Genomic DNA, 24,048 nt, shown 5'->3' with positions numbered 1-24,048 from the left:
TGTGTGTGTGTGTGTGTGTGTGCGCGCGCTCCAGGCCCACCCAGTAAATGAGCGGGGGAGAGAGGGGTGCAGGCTGGTCTGTGCACATGGCAGGAGGAGTGTGAATAAATGTCTCCCCCTTGGCCAGAGTAGAGTCGGGTAATACTTACACTGTCTCTCTGGTCAAAGTCGACAGAGCTGGAGACTGAGGTAAGGCGTTCGTAGCGGGGGTCGACCGGTGTCTGCATGGCAGAGGCCACACTACACGCACACACACACACACGCACACGCACGCACGCACACACACGCACGCACGCACGCACGCACGCACGCACGCACACACACACACACACACACACACACACACACACACACACACACACACACACACACACACACACACACACACACACACACACACACACACACACACACAACACACAAACACACACACACACAATAAGCCAGTTTACTGGTAGAGATGCCTCCAATGGCATTTTGCCCAGGAAAGACTTCTCCAATATATGAAGACTGATCAAATATATGCACATAGTGTATTTAACAACCAATACAATTATATAACTTCCTAAAATATTGACTAGATTTCAATTCTACGATGACATGTTTCAACACATAATTATATGGCAAACAGTGAGTATCCCAAGAATAAAATCACTGAAATTAAGCTTGCTTGGATGGCTATGCCAGTCACAAAACACACACATTCACAAACGCACGCACATAAGAGTGAATTAGGGTCCGCATCACAGAAGAAACAGAGCCCTACTAACCTTGAAGAGAACATGCAAGAGAAAGGAATACAGCTTTAGTGCTGATTAAGAGCTGAGGGATTATAAATCACCAGTGTTCAGTAGGCATGGAGACAACTGCAGCTACATATATGATCAATGCTTTGCTGGACAATTGGGGAAGAGCTAAACAACAGGAGGCAGTTAGGAGACTAATGATTAGCACAATGACCCCCCCCCAGGATGGAAGAGTTTAGGTCACAAATATAAAAGGGGCAGTTTCACCCATTTTGAATGTCAATATCTAAACCAGTGGTTCCCAAAGTGGGGGGCACGCCCCCTAGGTGGGGCACGGAGCTATTGCAGGGGGGGGCTTGGAAGTAAAACATGTGTCAATATGGGGGTGTGTGTGTGTAAGGGGGGGGTGCAAAAATATTCTTATCTACTAAAGGGGGGCACGGCAGAAAAAGTTTGGGAACCACTGATCTAAACCAACCACAGAAATGAACAAATCACCAGACCAAATTGGACTACTTCAAGGTTCTGGCGTCTTTAGAGCTGCTCACACACAGCTGTAGCTCCCTGCAGGTCTGAGAGGAATGTGGTGTATGTTCAGAAAATGTGTGCTAGGCTGTTAAGTAAACACACTGGTTATACATATGGATACAAAAGATACATGCATTGCAGCTCAATCCAGATTGACAGTATAAAAGCGTAGAAGCCCATCACCACATCGAGAAGCACGAGACAAACAGGAAAAAGTGTAATGAAGAAATGCAGAGAAATAAGTTAGAAAGAGCCCCGCCCCAGGGGGTGGAGTTAATTCAATAGGAGGAAATGGAACAGGAACTCCTAGGATGTGATGTAAGAACAACACATACTATTCCAGCTCATCCAGACGCCGGTATCGCTGATCCTGCCTTCAGAGTAAAAAGAAAAAGAAAGATGAGAGGGGAGAAAGATGATCTCATTCTTGAGCAGGATTCAAATGCCTGAGGTCATATCTGCTGACGTAGGAGGCAACCTCACAGGTATAAACATGTCACTGGAGATGCATTCTTCACCACTTTTACTGGAGTTCCTCAGCAATGGCTCTAAAATGTCAAATCTAGAAAGGGACAGTCATTTCCTTAAACACACTGCAACTTTTCATTTCAGCACCACAGCTGACACTCAGCTAATTTCAGTGATTCATTTGCTGATCTTTGCTCTGTTACCAGTTGTTCGTATCTAATCCAACCTTTTGGTCACGCTGAAGAGGATGAGCACACCAGATCAGCAACGGCCAGACAAGTAAACAAGAGAAGATTAAAAACAGCTCTGTCAGTAATGGCACTCATGACATAGACAACCCGGTGATGGAGGTGAACGTTGCGTGGACATGGAGGTGGGTGGAGAACGGACATGCAGCACAGTGGAGAACCTAAAGGATCTGGTCACCAGCAGACACATCTGTGGATGCCAGAAACACACCACCAAAATACCTCACAAATATTAAACCATTAATGGATCACAGGTCAGAGAAGAGCTAGATGACTAGTATTTGACTCATTGCTGTATTGTGTGGTCAGTCAAAAGCTCGGACCATCTTTTGTTACGGCCCCCCACACTCATACTCTCACAGACTTTCTCTGACATGTAGTACAAGTGTGGACTCCTATGGTGAACGTGTGGCCACCTGTAGAACGGGCCGGAGGGTGAAGCAGGCAACTCGTTTACACACCTGCCAATGGCAACAAGCTCAGCCTTTCAAGTGAATTCTGTAGTGATTTGCAAGTCAAATATGCTTTTAATTACGTACAAACCGTCCAAAAAACGAACACTAACATATGGCAAAATTTGCTAAACAGCTTGGCAAATTGTCATGTATAGATCACATAGCTGTAGAAAACCCAACTTAAGACAGCAAAGTAAGTGTTACATATTTCATAATCAAGCAGATTATTTTCTCATGTGTCCTCCAACATCCACATTTGTCTTTTTGTTGACCATTTCTGAAGTACCAACAGCACCAGATCACAATGCATTCTGGGAAAATTCTGCACCTGAAATTGGTGAGGACTATTTTTGGATTTGTATCACTTCAACTGATAAAGTAATGAAGTGCCTACACATGTGAATCAGAGGACAAAGGGAGCAGGCCATAAAGAAGATCAGTTTATTGATCAAGATCACCTAGATGTCTTCATGCTACACTATTACCACTATGACTATAATAAGACATAAAGCCTCTAGTTCTCGTCCTCTCTAAAACACACTGCCCTCATAGTGTGTGTGTGTCCTCTCAACGCACACACTATGAGGGCAGTGTGTTTTAATCCGCACAACAGCTGACACAGGTAATGTCCAGACGAAAAAATGCAGTCCAGTAATCTAAAGAAAGATCTAAATCTCAGAGTCTGTTCAGAGTGCAGCGAGAAATGAAGATTCAGTTGTGGAAAGCAAACCTTCTACTGTAAGAGTGAAGAGTGGAAGGCAGCTGTGTGCCACTGGACTACTGAGGTCCATCACAGACAAACATGCTCCCACTCTGATGTTAATGGTTCGGCGCTGATAGAAATGGAAGTATGAAGCTTGTGTGTTACCTGTCAGCATCTGAGACCAGCGCCAGACGGCCATAATCCCACGCTACTTTCCTCAGAAAAGAGAATACAATGAGCAGCACCTGGATGAAGATGGAAACACATTAAAAAACACCCACACTCCTTGAAATGTTAGGAATCTGATAAATTACTTACAAAAAAGTAAAAAAAAAAAAAAAAAAAAAAAAAAAAAAACAACAAAGATATTATCGTGAATTATAAACATGTGATTTACAATTCATGAATAAAAAATGCATGTGATTTAAAACACCCCCTTCAAAACAAAAAAGCATACGACTAGCCAATCAAGTAAACCTCACCAGGAAGCACATGAAGTCAAGGGCGAGGACTGTGGGCACGCCCCCGAAGGGCAGGCCCACCAGCACGGTGCTGCGGATGCGGGCCTCATAGCACCAGTCCTTCTTGTCCGAGGTGCTGGTGCTGGTGCTGCAGTTAATGGTGCAGGCCGGAGCCACGCTGGACACACTCATCCTCAGTAGACTGGCACCACTACTGCAAACAGAGCGCTTACCACTGTTGCATCCTGGGTACACACACACACGCACGCACGCACATAGCAACTACCCATGGTACACAGACAGGGAGAGAGAAAGAGAACAGGAGGCATAAGTGCTACTATTAAGGAAATCATATGGTACTTCACATTAATAAAATGTAAAAATGTGTACACTATTTGTACACCTCTATTTACACAATCAACAAATGGTCGCTCCTCAGTAAAGAAAACAAGAACCACCCTGAAAATCTGAATACTGGAAATTCTGGTTCTGGCAAAACACAGACTGAGTGGTGAGAGGGAGCTAGAGAAGAGCACAGCTAAGCTAATCGGTCGGAGAGGAACCCAACATGCCTACTGGCTGAGAGAGCACAAGGCCACTACACAGCGGACACGGCCAGCTCGCCAGCCGAGTGCCAGTCTGAGAGCGAGGGCACGTGACGGCGTGTCAAGCCCACTTGCTCACTGGCTCTCTGCTTCACTTCCTCCACCACACACAAACACACTTCCCTCCCGGGTGGGGGCAACACTGTCCCTCAGGTGTGACTCAGGGATTATGTAACAGCATGCAAACAAACTAATCACTGGCAACCAAGAGCAGATCTTACACAGATGTATAAATGTGTAGGAGCCATAAAGGACAGTGGGCTGCACTCACACTGTTCTCACACAGACATATCTATGTTCTTCTGAACACTGTGACATCAGTGAACAAACAGACACAACAATAGACAAACGGGTCACACAGTTCAGTTGGCCAGCAGAAGCTGGATCGGTTCTGTCTATTAAACACACTTCTGCAGTACTCTAAATGGTGCCAATATTAGGAAAACATATTCTCAAAAAAGCACACGGGTTTGTCACTACTCAATGTCACCATTTGGAGCATTGCTCAACTCTTTAAAAGACAGGTCTGCAACTTGCTCCTGCTTACAACTAATGAAATTGCTGTTTGCCAATTATAAATTATGTCAAACACAATGACTGGCACCCTTGCTGAGTGCATCAGCAAAAATAAAATCAACAAATGAGAAAAACAAGAACCAGCCTGATCTAAGTGAAATCTAATCTTTATCTATCCTTCAGATAGATACTACAGTAAAGTAAGCATTCAAATATACTACACTTTTAGCTGAGAGGATATCTGATTAAAATATATAATACAGCTTCAGTAAAATAAACAAAGATTAGTGAAGCTGTGTAGATATGTATGTATGGATGTATCGTCCCACCAAATCGTCTTTTCCTCAATTGCATTTGACCCACTTATAAATCTACAAATTATTAATTTATTAACATAAAAATATTCAAAGTAACACATGTATTATTTCAAGTGCAGCATAAGTGTTTAAGCATCTGCGCTTGAGTCCAAAATGTCAATGTGGTGTAACCAAATAAGTTAAAAACATGGGTGCACCAAAGGAATAGTCTAAGCTTTAACGAAACGTCATTTGTAGGTAATAATTGATGTATAATTAATAATAAATAGTGAGTTGGAATTGGTTGCAGGAAACCCTATCAGTTGCAGTGTGAACAGCTAATGTCTGTGAGCAGTGAAACATTAGCTAGATGATCCATGAGGAGAAGGACTAAAGGCATCAGAGCTAGAGTTTCTCCAGCTGCTCCCAATAGAAAACCAGCGCTAAAAAGCTGAATGTTCTTAGCTGTACTAGACAGGACTGGAAATATTATCAATTAGGAAAGGAAGTCCAATTCCAGTAGCATTTGCAGCAGCTCAATGATATATAAATGTCATTAGATAAAATATTTCACTCTTGGAAAATGACATTTGACTTTAGAGTCTAGGCTACAAGTAGCACTATTGTCTATACTGTAAAACATATATTGTCTTTAAGTCTTATAAAAGGAATGAAGTCTACAAGAAATCAAAAAATGGAAACATGGGGAATGTGCCAATTAAAAATAGACTTAATAAATACGGACAATACTATTTAAATATATTCACTAAGCTACTCAGATGTAGCTAAAGGACTGCTGTTCAGCACTTAAGTTGCAACATTTACTGTTGTTCAGAGCTTGGGTTTCTAGCAGCCAACTATACACAGCAATTCATATGGTAAATCAATTTTCCCACTACTGCGTTACCTAATTTACATTTGATTTCCCACCCTCAAAAAATGCCATGAATTTATAAATGTGCTATGAATATTCCCCCTACACCTTGGCTGGATAAGGATCTATGTTCCAGCACAAAATGTTGGTAGCTTTTTCAGATATTTAAAATAAATTTGCCCTGAATCTGAAAGTAATACCGTTTGTTTTGCCTTCTCTTGTGGTGAAGAAGACAACAGAGGTTGATAGTTACTTTCCAGCTATTAACCATGCTAACTTAAATTGATTAGATAATGTCTTGGTCAACAACAGGTTAATCTTCTGTTAGTCCCAACCCTTCTCCAGAAATTAAGGCAGGTAAACCAGTAAAGCAGAGTTAGAGGGAAGTTTCTTCTAAGTGTTTTGTATGTAAAAATTAATATTTGAGAGAACACTGAGCCAACAAATAACAATGTGTACTACATGTTGGTTGCTGGCCTTAAGGTTGAACACATCTCTTGATTTGGTATGACACACTTTTGGCAGGAGCTAAGATTTTAACAAGTGATGTTCTTTCAACATCATGTACATTATGCATTAACAAGCAGTAGACATAAAAAACAAACAAAACACTAGATGACAAAGGGGTCATGACCCTTGACCCACAGTCATGTTTAATTATGTTTCTTAATTATACTAAGATGAAATCATGGAGACACTATTTCTTACTGTAATCGACAATAAAGAAAGACAACAGATTATAATTCAAGTTACTAAAGCAATACACTAAGGCAGGGGTGGCCAAACTGTCAGAGACCAAGAGCTACTTTTTTTTACTGTGTTACGGCAAAGAGCTTTTTAAAAATATTAGTGCCTCGCTAGGCTTGTAAACAAACCGCGCATCACGAAGGTGTAGCAGTGTGTCGCCCTCAGAGCTGATGAGGTAACCAGGCCACGGCACAGACAGCAGGTGAGAGTGTGGACCGGCTGGGGAGCCGCATGAAACCAGGCAAAGAGCCGCAGGTTGGCCACTCCTGCACTAAGACTTGTGAAACAACTAATTTGGGTACAGAAACAGAACATCAGATCTGTCGAATCTGATTCGTCAGCTTTTCCCTTTAGTCGACTAATAGTCGAATCGGGTTTATTTTTATTTAGAGCACCTTAAACCGTTCTCATTCAGGACTTTTGTCCTCTTCAAAGTAAAAACCTAAAACACTCAGATAAATGAATAAACACGGTAGGTTGGCTTTATTCAGCTTTTATTTATTGACTTATTTATTTTTTATGAAACGTTAGAGAACATTAACCGTCAGTGCGCATTGCGCATTTCGAACTGTCAGACAGGCACTGTGCAAAATGTCAAATATATTTAAAATAAAATATTCCTGCAAGAAAATATAAAAAAAATGCCACACAACAGCAAAAAAATACAAGTAAAGGTTCAAGTAACGGGGTCTAAAAGCAAACAACAACAAAAAATTTTTTATAGGCTTACTTGCCGAGACGCACCGCGACGAGACGACACAACTGAAACTACAAACGTTTTTTTTTTCGCCTTACGCGTTTTAAATGGTATGCCATGTTGTTTGTTGTCGTGCGAAATGAAAGACGTTGATGACATAACTTGCACTTTACTTTGTTTGATTCATCTTTATCTTTTTCAAAATACTTTTGAAGTTTTTTTAGTAGCCATTATAATCTCGGCAGATGCTGCGCATATTCTATAGCGTGTTCAGCTCCGCTCATTTGGATTGTGCAACTGCAGGGTGTGATTTATTAATGTGTAGTAAGGAAGATGCCTATTGTTAATGCGCAAACATCATTTTAAAATACTTATTAACAGAAATTAGTATGATTTTATTTGACAAAAGGCTATATATAACAAAAACAAAGACATTTCATGTAACAACTAATGCTTAGCAGCATCCTTGGGCACCACCATGCAGTTAGAATGGTACATTCGACTATGACGTTCATAGTCGACTAGGGGGTATAGTCGACTATAGTCGAATCAACGACTATTGCAGGTCACCCCTACTAAATACCCTAAAGGTTGTGCTTCGAATTTCACCAAAGGTTTACATATTTAACTGGGACAAATACACCCAACTTTAAAATATTCCTTCTTGTCTCAAACCTGGACAGCCAATATTTATAAAAAGAAATGTTAAAAATACAGTTCTGCTTGATGTGCAGACCGAGAGCACCAGAAATACATAATTTAAAGGCCAAATCATTTTTTACTAGTGGATCATACTTTGTTGGGTATACTATCAGAGAACTTCAAAGGAACCCTTCAACCCACTGTCTGGTCCTAGCTGTTCACATCCCACTAGAATGTTTTTCTCAACCAGCTCATTTGGCTGTATAATACAATGTAAAAGAAGAAAGGCAGCATTCATCCAAAGGATCATCAGTTTTCAGCAGTACATCTATTACATAAGTTAACAGAGACCTCTAAATCAGAGTTGGCCAGTGGAGGGCTGTTGATTTCCCAGATCGAAAATACCTATTAAACATGACAATTTATTAATAAGACGAATCAGGGGAGCTTGAACCAGAAAAAAACCCACAATCTATTACTTTGTACAGGGTACAACTAGGGCTGTGACGATAACCCAGACCCTCCAGAAATTCGCGATGTTGCGATTTGCAACTTCAACGCAAATTCAAGCAAACCCCGCGAATTCAGGGCGGTGTTGCAACTTCAGCCAATCACCGCAAATTTGACCAATCACTGATGTCGTCTTGTTGTGACGTCGACAAACTCCTGCCTTACTTCCGTATATACGTTCAAGAGGAGCAGACTGAAAGCAGCATGAGCGACAAAAATCCGGCACGCGAATTGATTATCTATGGCCCCCCTGGATGATATTTAATTACTATTAGAACCGGCCCACAGGCCACAGCCGCCCGATGGTGTTTTGCACGCACAAACACTACATTCCCCACAATGCAACAGTAGCCCGCAAAGTCACTACAGCGCGCACAAGCGGCGAGGGTCTGCGCGGAGAAAATGACGTAATCGCAGTGGCTCCGCCCGTGCGCGAGGGTGTCGCACGCTGTCGATTCGCAAGGTCGTGCACCTCTCGAATTTTGTAACTGCGCGCACCAGTTAAACTTAATTAAGTTAAATATTTATACATATAGTCGAAATGATTAGAAATAATTCGCTTTTTTATTCACATTATTTAATGGTTGTTTATTTTCAAAACGCCCAATCTTAACGTCTTCACGTTCTCTCATGTTTCGTCCTGGAATTACGTATTTGAATTACTCAATTTCATTTAGCACATGCAAGCAGCAGGCACGACGGAGAAATTTTTTCAAACCAACATGTGTTGTGCCGAATTCAGAGTCCCCTCATTTGGTTAACCGCTTCACCGCGGTGATATGTTGCTCTCTCACCATGGTTAGAAAAAATCCATACCGTCACAGCCCTAGGTACAACTTAAGGTTTAGGTTGTTTACCTCCTATTGACTAATATTTGCAAGTTTACATGTTTAACTAGCATGAACTTTGATCCCTTTCAAATGTAGTTTGCTTTGCACATTGATTAGAATATTACACCAGTCTTGGGTGACCAAGCTGAGGTAAATGTACAACATTGTTTCTGCAATGTTTCTTGAAAAAAAGTCATTTCCACAGAACTCCAATGTAAACCCTTGGTTATCACCAGAACCTTTCGAATCAAATAGCTTTCAAGCAATGCCAGTTACTGAGTCTAGGATTTCTGCATTTTGTTTTTTAAACAAATTGTTTTCAGCATCCAAAGGAAAGACTAGGATTGTTACTCTGTTGTTTATTCTACAAGCTAGGCTACTTTCTCTGAAGGCATGCACCACTGTCATGTTATTCCTATGCCATGTACATACGTGGACAAAATTGTTGGTACCCCTTGGTTAATGACAGAAAAACCCACAATGGTAACAGAAATAACTTTAATCTGATAAAAGTAATAATAAATAAAAATTCTATGAAAATGTACAAATGAAAGTCAGACATTGCTTTTCAACCATGCTTTAACAGAATTATTTTTAAAAATAAACTCATGAAACAGGCCTGGACAGAAATGATGGTACCCTTAACTTAATATTTTGTTGCACAACCTTTTCAGGCCTGTTTCATGAGTTTATTTTTTTAAATAATTTTGTTAAAGCATGGTTGAAAAGCAATGTCTGACTTTCATTTGTACATTTTCATAGAACTTTTATATATTATTACTTTTATCAGATTAAAGTTATTTCTGTTACCATTGTGGGTTTTTCTGTCATTAACCAAGGGGTACCAACAATTTTGTCCACGTGTGTATATTCAGCCTTAACCTTAGATCACCAACATAATGTGGCCCTGTAGCGAGAACAGGCTACACGATTCCAACCCCAAACAGGCAATCACAGGAGGGATACAATATCTATTACCTACACAAATGAACATAACCAATGTTTCTATACTAGTGTACATGAAATTGCTAAAATACATGCCATGGCTCTCGTCTATAAATCACTCCAAAGACGTTTGTCCAAAGGAGGCTATATCCAATAAAAACAGATAAAAAAGGCAGATTTTGATAACTGACAGGAGCTTTCAATCGAGTTTCTAGGGGCTAGTAGACCTGGTGGAGGTGCACATGTACTCCTCAGTGTTGTATTAACCTGCAATATCATAATCTCTCATAATCCACCAAGATTAACTTTGATCTTTAACCTGACTGACCGGACAAAGCCATTGACATTTTTGTGCCGTATTCACTAGTAATTCAAGTAAGCTAGAGTGATAAAAGTACCGTGTTAACTTATAGAAATATATATATATTAGGGGTGGGCATAGATTAATTTTTTTAATCTAGATTAATCTCACTGAAATCTTGAAATTAATCTAGATTAATCTATATTAAAATGGCTCATATGAGTGCTACCCAAGTAATGACTAAAAGTCAGTTTTTGAGATAGGATTTCTTAATACAGAGAGTGCATTAGACCAGGGGCTCATCTCCTGTTTCCAAAATGCATCAATGACTGCTTGAGGAAGCTGTTCTACTTTGATACTTGAAGAAAAAAAAACATGCTCAATAAAATGTAGGCTACTCGTGTTCAACGGTTTATTCAGTTAAACATGAATTTGTAAGCCTACATACTGTACATTAAATAACATGTTTATTCAGCTAAACATGATATTTGAAATGTAAGCCAACATTTAGTACATTTAACCTCAAGGACGTAATTTTCAAAAGTCAGTTTTGGTCCTCTGTAGTTTTAACGGTTAAAAAGAAATATTTAAATAGCGACGAATCTAGCGCTAGGACCATGCAGAAAACGACCGCTCCGAGCTCCACTCCAGTAACACTTTACGTTCCTAAAAATGAATTTTCCATGAAGCAAACCTGGCGACTTCGTGGCTGCATCCATGTAAAAACACGTACGATTTGTAATTCACAGGTTTAAAAACTCGTTCTCTCCCGTACTGTGCAATTTGGTTAGGAATACAGCCGAGCTAAACTATCAAGTTGAAAGTCATCATAGTTTGCTTACCCATTTTGACCCAGTTCCCAACCCAACTTTAAGAATAGATTAACGGCGATAATTTTTATATTGCCCGACAAGATTATCAAATTAACGACCACCATTAACGCCGTTAACGGCCCACCACTAATATATATATATATATATATATATATATATATATATATATATATATATATATATATATATATATATATATATATATATATATATAGCTATATTATAAGTTTTTGTACCCAGACAGAACCGTACCCAGACAGTTTTCATGTTAGGCTATATGAAACATTATAGGTTCACGAATACAAGGTAGTACATTACATGTGTTTATCAGAGTTATATCTCCGACCCGGTGTCTATGAACTGACGCTAACACAGACACTAGTGTAGCAGGACACTAACACAGACACTAGTGTAGTAGGACACCAACACAGACATGAGTGTAGCGGGACACTAACACAGACACGAGTGTAGCAGGCAGCTAACACAGACACTAGTGTAGCAGGCAGCTAACACAGACACCATTGACTGTATATATAAGTGGACTGGACGACGCGAGTGAAAAGTGAAGCCTCCGTGTGTCCGCTGCCCTCTAGTGGCAGGCTGCAGTACAACTTTTAACCCCGCCCATTCCCATGTAAGTGAACGGGCCGGACGAGAAACTTAGAATTTTTATTACACGTAAAATTAGTTTTTTGAGCAATTATATTTTGTCAATTCTATAAGACCCCATTGCGTTAGTATCTCTCCCGGTGTTTTTCTCTACGATAAACAGATTTTATAGAAGTTATTAAGTGTTATTTAAAGGGGTGTGGCGATAAGGTGATTGACAGTTAATAGCTGCGTTGGTTGACATCTAATACGTGAACGCTCTCAACATAAAAACTCTCAACAGCAAAACTCTCGACAGCAGTATTAAAACCTTTTATCTTTGTTTATTTTGTAAAACGTCAAAAGTGTCTATACTGGTGGGCGTATCCTAACGAATGTCGGGGCGGAGATACGGTCTCTGGCGGAGATACTGTCCTGCCTACCGGTTCTAATGTGCAAGCTCTGGCTCCAATTTTCAAGATACCAGCGTCCGTGCGGCCATCTTGGTGGCTTCAAAAACTCACAATGGGAGTCAATGGTGACGTACCGTCCATTATATATACGGTCAATGAGCTGGACACTAACACAGACACGAGTGTAGGGGGACACCAACACAGACACGAGTGTAGGGGGACACCAACACAGACACGAGTGTAGGGGGACACCAACACAGACACGAGTGTAGGGGGACACCAACACAGACACGAGTGTAGCGGGACACCAACACAGACACGAGTGTAGCGGGACACCAACACAGACACGAGTGTAGCGGGACACCAACACAGACACGAGTGTAGGGGGACACCAACACAGACACGAATCAAATCAAATCAAACTTTATTTGTATAGCGCTTTTCACAACACATGTTGTCACAAAGCGCTTTACAGGATTTAAAAGGTTAAGTGATTGTAGTACTACACGAGTGTAGTAGGACACCAACACAGACACGAGTGTAGGGGGACACCAACACAGACACGAGTGTAGCGGGACACCAACACAGACACTAGTGTAGCAGGACACCAACACAGACACGAGTGTAGCGGGACACCAACACAGACACGAGTGTAGCAGGCAGCTAACACAGACAAGAGTGTAGCGGGACAGTAACAGACACTAGTGTAGCAGGCAGCTAACACAGACACTAGTGTAGCGGGACACCAACACAGACACTAGTGTAGCGGGACACCAACACAGACACTAGTGTAGCGGGACACCAACACAGACACTAGTGTAGCGGGACACTAACACAGACACGAGTGTAGCGGGACACTAACACAGACACAAGTGTAGCGGGACACTAACACAGACACTAGGACACGAGTGTAGCGGGACACTAACACAGACACTAGTGTAGCGGGACACCAACACAGACACTAGTGTAGCGGGACACCAACACAGACACGAGTGTAGCGGGACACCAACACAGACACGAGTGTAGCGGGACACCAACACAGACACGAGTGTAGCGGGACACCAACACAGACACGAGTGTAGCGGGACACCAACACAGACACGAGTGTAGCGGGACACCAACACAGACACGAGTGTAGCGGGACACTAACACAGACACGAGTGTAGCGGGACACTAACACAGACACGAGTGTAGCGGGACACTAACACAGACACGAGTGTAGCGGGACACTAACACAGACACTAGTGTAGCGGGACACTAACACAGACACGAGTGTAGTGGGACACTAACACAGACACGAGTGTAGCGGGACACTAACACAGACACTAGTGTAGCAGGACACTAACACAGACACGAGTGTAGCGGGACACTAACACAGACACTAGTGTAGCAGGACACTAACACAGACACTAGTGTAGCAGGACACTAACACAGACACTAGTGTAGCGGGACACTAACACAGACACTAGTGTAGCAGGACACTAACACAGACACGAGTGTAGTGGGACACCAACAGCGTCGTGAGGACTCTCATCACAGTAATGTTATCTTATCTTTTAGCTACATGCTACAGTCCTACTAGTTAGCATATAGCTAGATCTGTTTTTGCTAAATAACGGTGTATCGTTTGCTATATTTTAATAGGTCGAATCATTGAAGGTGGTATGTATCTAGTTAGCTACTTGGAGAAAATCACAGCTATTTAACTTACCTGAGTGGTAAAACACAAACGTTAGCTGTTAGCTCCTCGCTAACTAGCCGATTAGCTAGTTGAGAACAACGTTGAGAGAATTAATGAAGAATGTCAACAGTCCTCTAAAGTGTGATAGAACAAAGGTGTTCAGTACTTATAGCTAGCTACAAAAGGAAAAAAGATATCATATATTATCTACACGACGCGAGTTATCGTTTCAAGGTAAAAATAAATTAATAAATATCGTGCTCCTGATGAAAGTTATATCATAAGCTAGCAAGCTGTGCGACTAAATGTGACGGCGGAGTGCGGAGGTGAGACGACGAACACCAGCCGGCGGGGGCGTAGAATACAATAACCACGCAGCTCACACTGCCCCCTGGTGGTTACATATCCACACTTGGGGCAGGAAGGGTGGCGGTTTATACATTTATTCTGCTGTTTTTGGATGCATATCCTCAAAGAAGCAATACGCCCCCCTTCACCCCCTTACTGCTTCTATTCTTGTTCATAGCCTTGTTACCTCCCGTATTGACTACATTCTAAAAAATAATTCGTTGGATTTACTTAATCCAGTTATGTCAACAATTTCTACCCAACTGAGTTCTTTTGGATGTAATGAAATCATATTATTAACCTTCAACTGTAAAACCAACATGACTGTATTAAGTAAAACCAAGACAACGGTATTATGGTTAGCTTGGTTTTAATTAATAGATATGTGTCTAGCTAACTAAACTGACACACACAAACCCAACAAAATAGTTTTTCTTTTGGTTTACATGATTGTGTTGATTAATATCAACAAAGATCTTATTATCTTATTAAAATCTTACATTATACTATACTCGCTTATGTAAAGTTGGACTGCCACAACTCAACTGTATTTAGTAAGACCAACTAAGCTACACATTGTAGTTACAATTTAACAAGCATAAACAAGTGGGGAAACTACTGAATTTTGTTTTACTTAAATAGTTTTTACTGTAACAATGGTGGTAATATTAGGTGGACATCAACAATTTCCATACAGTAAATTGAAATCACACTTGAAATAACACTGCAATTCTCTCCTCTTTGGTCTTCCTCATAAATCCCTCCATAAGCTTCAGCTGGTTCAGAATACAGCTGCTCGTATTATTAAAACTCCTATACATTCCAATACATTACACCTGTCCTTCAACAACTCCACTGGTTTCCTGTTAAATATAGAATACATTTCAAAATCTGTCTCTTTACATTCAAGGCCATCCATAATCTTGTCCACCCATATCTGTCCAATTTTCTCAATATTGTATCTTCCTCCCTCTCGCTCAGATCCTCCTCTTCCACTCATCTCTCTGTGCCTCCTGCTCGTATGAGTACCATGGGAAGCAGCTTTCAGTCGCTCTGCTCCCAAACTCTGGAACTCCCTCCCACCTGACATCCGTAACATTGATTCTCTTCCTTTTTAAATCTAGACTCAAAACTCGAAATAGCCTATTCCCTGTGATTTATTTTATTGTCTATTGTATGTTTTGTGTCCTTTAGTGCATTTTGTGTTCTCTGCATAATTTGTTATTTATTTCTTGTAAAGTGTCCTTGAGTGTTGTGAAAGGTGCTTATAAATGAAATATATTATATATAATATATTATTATTATTTGTGACGAACGGGGTGGAGCGAAGGACGAGACACCGAATCCTTCCGACAGACGTCACTTTTATTTTTCCTCACAGAGATTGCGCAATAGCGCACGAGAAACATATAATGTTTAACACAGAAATGTGTAGACTCTAGACAACGACGAGCACAGGACACTGCGTGAGCGCACATTAAATAGACAAACCACATTAGCCCCACGTGATTACGAGACGATTCACAGGTGAGACACATTATTCACACAACATAGCCGTCATCACGGAGTTCCACTGACGCAGACAAAGCATGTGGACTACTGTAACGTTGCATACGCAACGGAGCGAGGAGACGGACACAAACGCTGAGATGAGCGAGATTTATTAAAGGACATACCGTATGCAGAGTCGTTGTAACAAGCAGGGGTCGTAACGGGAGAGCCATCAAGGTGGGACAAATACAGGGGCATAACGAATCAGGTAAAACAAAATCAAGGCAAGGTAACACAGAACAGAGAACAACGGGCGATCAGGACTAAGTACAATGACAGCGTGAACAACACAAACCGACAGAGTAGACAAAACTACGGATACCAGACTGGGGAATGACGGGACTTATATACAATGACATTAAACGAGGGGCAGGTGACGGTAATAACGAGGGGCGTGGTAATAAACAAGGAATCACAAAGACAAACGAGCGGGGCGGGATGAACGGGCAAGGAATAACAGAAAACACGAGGAACAGACATTGGAGTGACAGCGGGGAGAGGGGGGCGTAGCCCTACGTGACAACTACGTATACACACGCCCAAAGGGGAGGGGCCGGGGTCCTCAACATGACAGACGCCCCCTCGAAGGGCACTACCCGTCCCGGGGTGCCAACAGGACCGAGTGCCCCGAACCCACGACGATGGGCGGATCCGACGTGCTCAGTCCTGCGTCTGGGAGGTGACTGCCCTCGGGGAAGCGTCCGCCACGGACCGCCTAGCACACCCTCCCTGGGAAGACCGGGGAAAAAACGTTAGACAAGTTGAACGGGACATTTACAAACACACACACAGGAACACTTATACACAGAGGAATAAATGGGAAAAAGGGATTGGGTAGACATACGGGTAGACTTACGAACACTGGCACACACACACACGAAACAGGCGCCAGGCTACGCGCCAGGAGTAGGGCGACAAGGGGAGAGAGATCGGGAGCTGCAGCAAACGGTCCTCCTCCGACCGGTGCTGCGAAGCCACCGCCCGGTGCAGCGCGGCTGGCGGACATGCCGGGTGCAGCGCGGCTGTTGTACGTGTAGGGTGCAGCGCGGCTGTCGTACGCGTCGGGTGCAGCGCGGCAGTCGTACGCGTCGGGTGCAGCGCGGCTGTCGTACGCGTAGGGTGCAGCGCGGCTGTCGTACGCGCAGGGTGCAGCGCGAGGGAGCTCCTCCACTGTGTCCATTCCCTCCTCTGACCCCTGGCTCCACTCCATGGACTGCTCCGGGCTGCCACCCCGGGAGCAGTCCATCATACTCTCGCCAGAGCGATCGGAGGGTGGACGACTCCTCGTAGTCCCAGCTGCTCTTTCTACGGAGGGCGGACTCTCCTCCTCCTCCGTATAGGAGCCCTCGGACGGAGTATAATCCCCCTCGTCATACTCCTCCCCTCCTTTCTCCATGGTGGTAGAGGGACCCACGGGCGGAGGGAGGTAGTCCTCTTCTTCGGACTCTTCCTCCTCCTCCTCCCCGTAGTCGACGGTGGATGCGTCCTCCGCTGACAGGGGGTAGCCCTCTCCGTCTCCACCGTAGTCCACCGTGGATGTGTCGTTCAGCGACGGGGGGTAGTCCTCCTCCTCTCCACCGTAGTCCACCGTGGATGCGTCATCGGGCGACGGGGGGTAGCCCTCTCCGTCTCCACAGTAGTCCACAGTGGACGTGTCGTACAGCGAGGGGGGGTAGTCTCCCTCCTCTTCCTGCTCCTCCTCGGAGTCCTCCTCTCCGAACTCGCTCTCTGGGGTGGACTCGGTAGCACCCATGACGCACGAGCCCACCCTCAGAGGCGAGAGAGCGTGGGCTGGAGGAGCGTGTCTCTCCCTCCAGATCCTCACCGCGCCCTGCCGGAAGATCTCTGCCAGCTCGGGGTCCCTGTTCTCCAGCCCTCGGGCGGTGGCCAGCTGGTGAGCACACACCGGGTCCTCCTCGAGCTGAGCCAGAGTGGGCGAAACTTCGCGGCGTGGAGGAGAAGAGGAAGAGCGGTGATGCCGCTTACTGGGCTTCTTGCCCTTCTTCGGCTTCCCCTTGTAGCCTGGCATTTTGTGTCTCTTGTCGGCTCGTCGTTCTGTGACGAACGGGGTGGAGCGAAGGACGAGACACCGAATCCTTCCGACAGATGTCACTTTTATTTTTCCTCACAGAGATTGCGCAATAGCGCACGAGAAACATATAACGTTTAACACAGAAACGTGTAGACTCTAGACAACGATGAGCACAGGACACTGCGCGAGGGCACTTTAAATAGACAAACCACATTAGCCCCACATGATTACGAGACGATTCACAGGTGAGACACATTATTCACACGACATCAGCCATCACCACGGAGTTCCACTGACGCAGACAAAGCACGTGGACTACGTATACACACGCCCAAAGGGGAGGGGCCGGGGTCCTCAACGTGACATTATTATTATTATTATACTGAATTATTTGTTGGCAAATAAACATAAATGTAATGATAGTACAGGAGTAACCAGACCAAAAAAAGTGGATTTCAGGATTTTAGTTTATTATTATATTTATCAGGGATTTTAATACAATTATCTATTAATAATAATAATAATAATAATAATAATAATAATAATAATAATAATAATAATCTTTATTTGTATAGCACCTTTCATACATACATGCAGCTCAAAGTGCTTTATTTATTGTTAAATAAATAACCAAGGAAAAGTTAAGCTTTCCCATTATTATTATTAAAAACAATTAGAATAATCAAATGAAAAAAAACAAAAACAAATGAAAACTTGTTTTACATGGCTTAATTTAGCCAGTGGCACATTTACATCTGTGTCATGTCCAAAGAGAAGATGAGAGTCAGAACTTGGATAATAAAGCAATTTTGAAACATTCTTACGAACACATGTAAAAATACAGTGGAAGTGGCAATGTAACACTGCAATGTAATCCTGCAATCCGGTTAAATTATGTTAAATCCTGTTTAAACACAAAATGTTATTTGCAGTGAGGTATTTGAGTCTGAAGGGATGTTTAACTGTCAGGACAGTTTTGGTTAAAGGCTATTATAGGCTAATGGGATCATTGTTTTGTCTGTTGAGGTTGTTGTTGAAGGGATATTTAGCCGAGGGGATAGTTGTTGAGGGCCATTTGGCTGTGGGGGTTAATTTATGTTAAGGGATAATTGGCTGTGGGATACTGGAGGGTTACTGGGGTGTGCTGTAGTCAGTTGGGTCATTTATAGAAAGAAATTGGTAGCAGTTAATTCATCACACTTCATCTTACATGTACATTTTGGGCATTTAGCAGGCGCTCTTATCCAGAGCGACTTACAGATGCTTTGCATGTGTTCACAAAATACATCCTAGATAGTAGCATAGATAGGTAAAAATTCAAGATACCCTTGAACCAGACTACTACTTACTATTTCAATTAAATATAGGCTCACTTAAACAGGAAGTTCATATATATCAATAAGTGCAAATAATCACAGATAATTAGTGCATAGTGCTAATTTAGGTACTCAACAAACAGGCGAGTTTGAGAAATCACATGAAAAGATGACCAGAGACCATTAGATTAGTTAATCAGTCTGTGACATGAACATCCTCCAGATATTATACACCTGTCGCTATGATCATCTAGCGCAGGATGTGTGTAGAAAAACTTATGTGACATCTTCGTAAAAATCATATAGGCATGGCATGACATTTCATATAATATATGCTCAGGCGGAAGAAGCGTTGATGTTGGCAGCAGCCGGTTCCTGTCAGGCGGAACCGCAGGAGCAGGTGATGGCGGCCGGGGGCTCGTACACTGTAGTGGAGTACTTCGGAGGAGACGATGGACACCGGTGTGGCTACTGTAAAAACGACAAGGGCAATTTATCACACGGTGAGTGGCGTGAACGGGTCGAACTGTTAGTCCGGTTAACTACGCACCTATCCGCGGTGGTGGTGTGAGCTGGTGGGCTGACGCCGCAGGCCCGTTACACCCTGTACGGACTAAACGGGTGAATATGTTAGTACAGTAACATGTAATTAGTAACATGTTGGAACAACGTCGTTTAATACGCCTGTGTGTTTCAGCTGGCTGGCTAACATTCAGGAGACGGTCTGGGTTAGCAAGTCTGTTAGCTGTGCTATCTTCACGAAGTAACTCCCAGTATTATGTTGAGTATATATTGCTTAGCTAAGGAAAAACTAGCTATAACTTATAGTAGCGGACTCAAGTTAAGGTTAGCTAGGTAGCGAACATAACATCATCCACTTTTACTCTAACATGAGTTAGCAAAATATTTAACAGAATGAGCTACTCGGGTTAGCTAAGCTAGGCGACCTAGCCTCACTCGGGCAGTCGTAGCTACGCTAACGGTGTATAACATATATAACGCTTGTTGTGTAAGTTAGACATATGGAAGCTAGTGAAGTTGTGCTCGAGTGTCCATTCGCTGAACTACACAGTCAACTTAGATAGGTCAAGTTTAACAGTTTAATCCTTGAGAGTGTTGACTTTTATTTTGACAGGGCAGATGGTCTTCTTGTGCTGGTTTGTGTCAAACTCACAGCTACATTTAAACAAATAGAATCCGCGTTGTCGCATCTCGATTGTGACGTATATCTTATTTCCAGTGATCACATGTTTCTGAAAGATTATTTTATATTTAAAAATGGCTTTTAATTTTGTCCTAAAGTTGTATGCCTGCTGAAACCAGATATTTTAAAGCACAGATAATATTGCATATTTATGGCTTTGTTGTTCTGCAGATTTTATCAACATTAAAATAGTGACGTCTCCAAGATGCTGACAGTTAGCACATGGGGAACAAGGAAAAAATAAAGTCTTAACTAAATAACCTAGTGTTCATTTCATGACTGATCATGTGTGGTGGTTAAATTTGTATTTATTTTTAATACTATTCACATAATGAATGAGATTGTCTAGTGCGATGACCTTTGTTTCAGTGGTATGCTGCCTAGAATATCCCAAGTACCAAGAAAAAAAAATTCACTGTTGATATACACTGAAAGCCAAGACTGTCTAGAAGTCTACATGGATCCAAATTAATACTGTAGGTATTGAGTCACAACTGGGGTTTTTCACCAGGGATATAGACCTCATCAGGTGGATCGTTGACACAACACTCAGAGACGATGAACAGTCCACTGCATTAGTTCTGATGACACAACACTCAGAGACGATGAACAGTCCACTGCATTAGTTCTGTTGACACAACACTCGGAGACGATGAACAGTCCACTGCATTAGTTCTGTTGACACAACACTCGGAGACGATGAACAGTCCACTGCATTAGTTCTGTTGCTGCCGTATGTTATTGTATATTTTACACAAACGTGTTTCAGTGTCTCAGGAGCTTTATCATGTAAGAGATGACAGAATGGGCTGTTGTTCATTAGGTGGCTGTTGTTCATTAGGTGTGTGTTGTTCATTAGGTGTGTGTTGTTCATTAGGTGTGTGTTGTTCATTAGGTGTGTGTTGTTCATTAGGTGTGTGTTGTTCATTAGGTGGCTGTTGTTCATTAGGTGACCCTTGTGCTTTATCTAAATGTAATCAGGACTATTGTGCTTTGCCCTTGTTATGCCAGGGCAGCAGGCACAACAGGCACACGCTGAAGATTTGATAAGCTTGGACACAAAGGACCCTCTCTTACCTCGGTTTCCATGACAACAAACATTATGGCTGGGAGGGGATGATGTTGCTTTTAACTGGATGTGCAGGCCGGTTTTGTGCTTTCCCAGTTTTTTGTAGTTGCTGGAATATTGTGCTGATGTGATACTTGCATGAAAATGACGCCACTGTATAAAGACCAAAACAAATCTTGAAGCCCACGATGAAACTCCATATTGAAACTTTGTGTCTACTGGGAATGCATTAGAGAGGTCCTGTCATAGTTTTGTAATTGTTTAGTAGTTTTGGGTGGCAGTCTAAAAGTATGTTCCTGGTTGATGGCTGGAAACATGAGGGCTTGTAGTACCAGAATCCTTATGACATCATATCCTGTTTTACTCTTGAGAAACGTACTCAGCCCCATGCTGCCAAAGTGCCTTATGGACAGTGCTGCTGTTTCCAGTCAGGGCATTGTCAGTAAGCAAAATAAAAAAATTATGTTGTAGAATAGTAATTTAGTAAAATGGAATCAGTAATTTATGCTTTTGTTTTTTTTACTGTAATTTAGTTCTTTGTATTTTTGTCTCAATTAACTCAATGTCTATTTGTTGAAACTACGTGTGATTCACCGCCCCCTAGTAATCATTAGTGTGTGTGTGTGTGTGTGTGTGTGTGTGTGTGTGTGTGTTCTATCTGCACAGATGAGTTAAAAGGGGAGGACAAATTTCGATTGCGGTGAAAAAAATCACAATTGACAAAATATGGCACATTTACATTTAATGTGTTTCAGACGCTGCTGTGCAGGCATTAAGGACAGAATTCCCTTTTTCTTCTGTCAAGATTGTTTTTTAACCAGTACAAACATTGTGAATGAATGAATGAATAATAAATCAGTGCATTGTCTTCATTTGTATTGTCTATTGATGTTCTTATGCAGGTATGTGGTCCCATGCAATGAGAGTTCAGGACTACCAGGATCTGATTGATAGGGGATGGAGAAGGTGTGTAATATCATTTTTGTTCTTTACTCCTTACATTCATAGAGAAATGTACCTGCTCATGAAAACATTTATGACCTCTCACAACCATTTATCTACTGATTCTTCACTTGAGATGATCTAATTTCAACCAGTCAAAAAGCTTTTTTGGAAAAAAATTGATGTAAATTCCTCTCAGCTATTATTTATACTTGTAAGATAGAGTATGTGTCTCCTACAGAGCCCTGAATGAAGGCTCTTGGTGGCACCCTGAAACTGCTTTTATTTGAACAATAATCCCAGGTCATGTGGTTCATATGGTTAAAGTTGCACTATCCGACTGGTTCTAATTTCATCCAATAAGCACATGTCTATAGAGACCACTTTTATTAACAAGTCTCTGATGAACTTTCATCAACTTTGCCCTTTAACCTTGTTTGTTTATTATTCTTACTGTGTCCTTTGTCTTTAGAAGTGGCAAGTATGTTTACAAGCCTGTCATGAACAAGACCTGCTGTCCACAATATACTATCAGGTATACAGAATATTTGGTACAGGATTTGTAGCCAGATTATAGTCAATTGTAACCTAATGGAACTTCAAAAATGTGTTAAATATAAAAGTAAAGAAAAACGTGACTTGGATGTTTGTTATACACAGTGCCAGATGGTGCTTTGTCTTGTCATTTGTGCATGTGCGAACCCTAACGCGTGGTAAATATGTTTGATAAAGATGCCATGCCTTGAACTTTCACCCATCAAAAACCCATAAGAAAATCCTGAAGAGGATGAAGAAGTTCCTCTCAAATGGAGACATACCATTGGGCCAACCTCAATATGTTTGTGAAGGTGAGTTGTCTTTTGTTTTCCAAGTTGCAGGAACTGCATAATAAGTACAATACATTTTATGCTTATGAAAGAGCCATTACTGAAGGGTTTTTGCAGTTGACCATTCAATTTTAGCAGAGTTAGGCAACAGTTTTGTAGCATTTACTCTGAGTATAGCCTCCATCTCTCTTTCATAAGTCAAATGGTCTGTCTGATCACTCAACCTTAGGTGTGTTCGAAGAGATCAAAGACTTCCTAAAGCCTCTTTCTTCCCCGCTCCAGCAGACAGTGGCTGTAGTTGCAAGAATATGCCAATCATTTTTCTCAGGTGTGCACTCACTACAGTGGCATAGTTTAGCTTTAAATCTTTATTAAATCATTAACTCTTTTGAACATTTATTTAGTTGACAATGGCCCTTACTGCCTGGCTTTGTTGACTGTTTTCATTCAACCATCTCCTTTATTTAAATGTTGCAGCCAAGGTTAGTTAACAGTGAAGTAATTTTCATATTACATTTATGTCACATCTACCACCCCTAACTGGCACTGCACTTCCCAGAATCCAACGCCTCGCTCGAAATCCCCACAATATTAACAGCACCTGTTTCTCATATCTATATATGCTGCCTCTTAACAACCCTTAATTGCGGACTCTCATTTTGTATCTTAAAG

General features: G+C 42.0%; 2 protein-coding genes across 9 annotated transcripts in view; one reads left to right on the top strand and one right to left on the bottom strand.

The window, feature by feature from the left end:
• The window catches only part of tmem63ba (transmembrane protein 63Ba), a 35,479-nt gene extending 21,062 nt beyond the window's left edge, over positions 1–14,417 (bottom strand). For 4 of the 5 annotated variants that reach the window (XM_076975599.1, XM_076975600.1, XM_076975601.1 and 1 more), the window contains exons 1-5: positions 14,118–14,417; positions 3,631–3,891; positions 3,314–3,393; positions 1,610–1,648; positions 150–240 (exon numbers count right to left, since the gene is read on the bottom strand). In XM_076975599.1, the coding sequence (XP_076831714.1) occupies positions 150–240; positions 1,610–1,648; positions 3,314–3,393; positions 3,631–3,801 (381 nt within the window). In that variant the 5' untranslated portion in view covers positions 3,802–3,891; positions 14,118–14,417. The remainder of the gene's footprint in view (positions 1–149; positions 241–1,609; positions 1,649–3,313; positions 3,394–3,630; positions 3,892–14,117) is intronic. The other variant, XM_076975603.1, reaches the window with a different exon arrangement.
• Positions 14,418–19,647: 5,230 nt separating this feature from the next.
• ate1 (arginyltransferase 1) overlaps positions 19,648–24,048 on the top strand; it is a 54,955-nt gene continuing 50,554 nt past the window's right edge. For 2 of the 4 annotated variants that reach the window (XM_076975659.1, XM_076975658.1), the window contains exons 1-4: positions 19,648–19,837; positions 22,510–22,573; positions 23,022–23,084; positions 23,282–23,397. In XM_076975659.1, the coding sequence (XP_076831774.1) occupies positions 19,648–19,837; positions 22,510–22,573; positions 23,022–23,084; positions 23,282–23,397 (433 nt within the window). The remainder of the gene's footprint in view (positions 19,838–22,509; positions 22,574–23,021; positions 23,085–23,281; positions 23,398–24,048) is intronic. The other 2 variants (XM_076975661.1, XM_076975660.1) reach the window with 1 other exon arrangement.

This window comes from Brachyhypopomus gauderio, chromosome 15 (assembly GCF_052324685.1).
Source record: "Brachyhypopomus gauderio isolate BG-103 chromosome 15, BGAUD_0.2, whole genome shotgun sequence".
NCBI lineage: Eukaryota > Metazoa > Chordata > Actinopteri > Gymnotiformes > Hypopomidae > Brachyhypopomus > Brachyhypopomus gauderio.
This window is presented reverse-complemented; position numbering and strand designations above follow the sequence as displayed.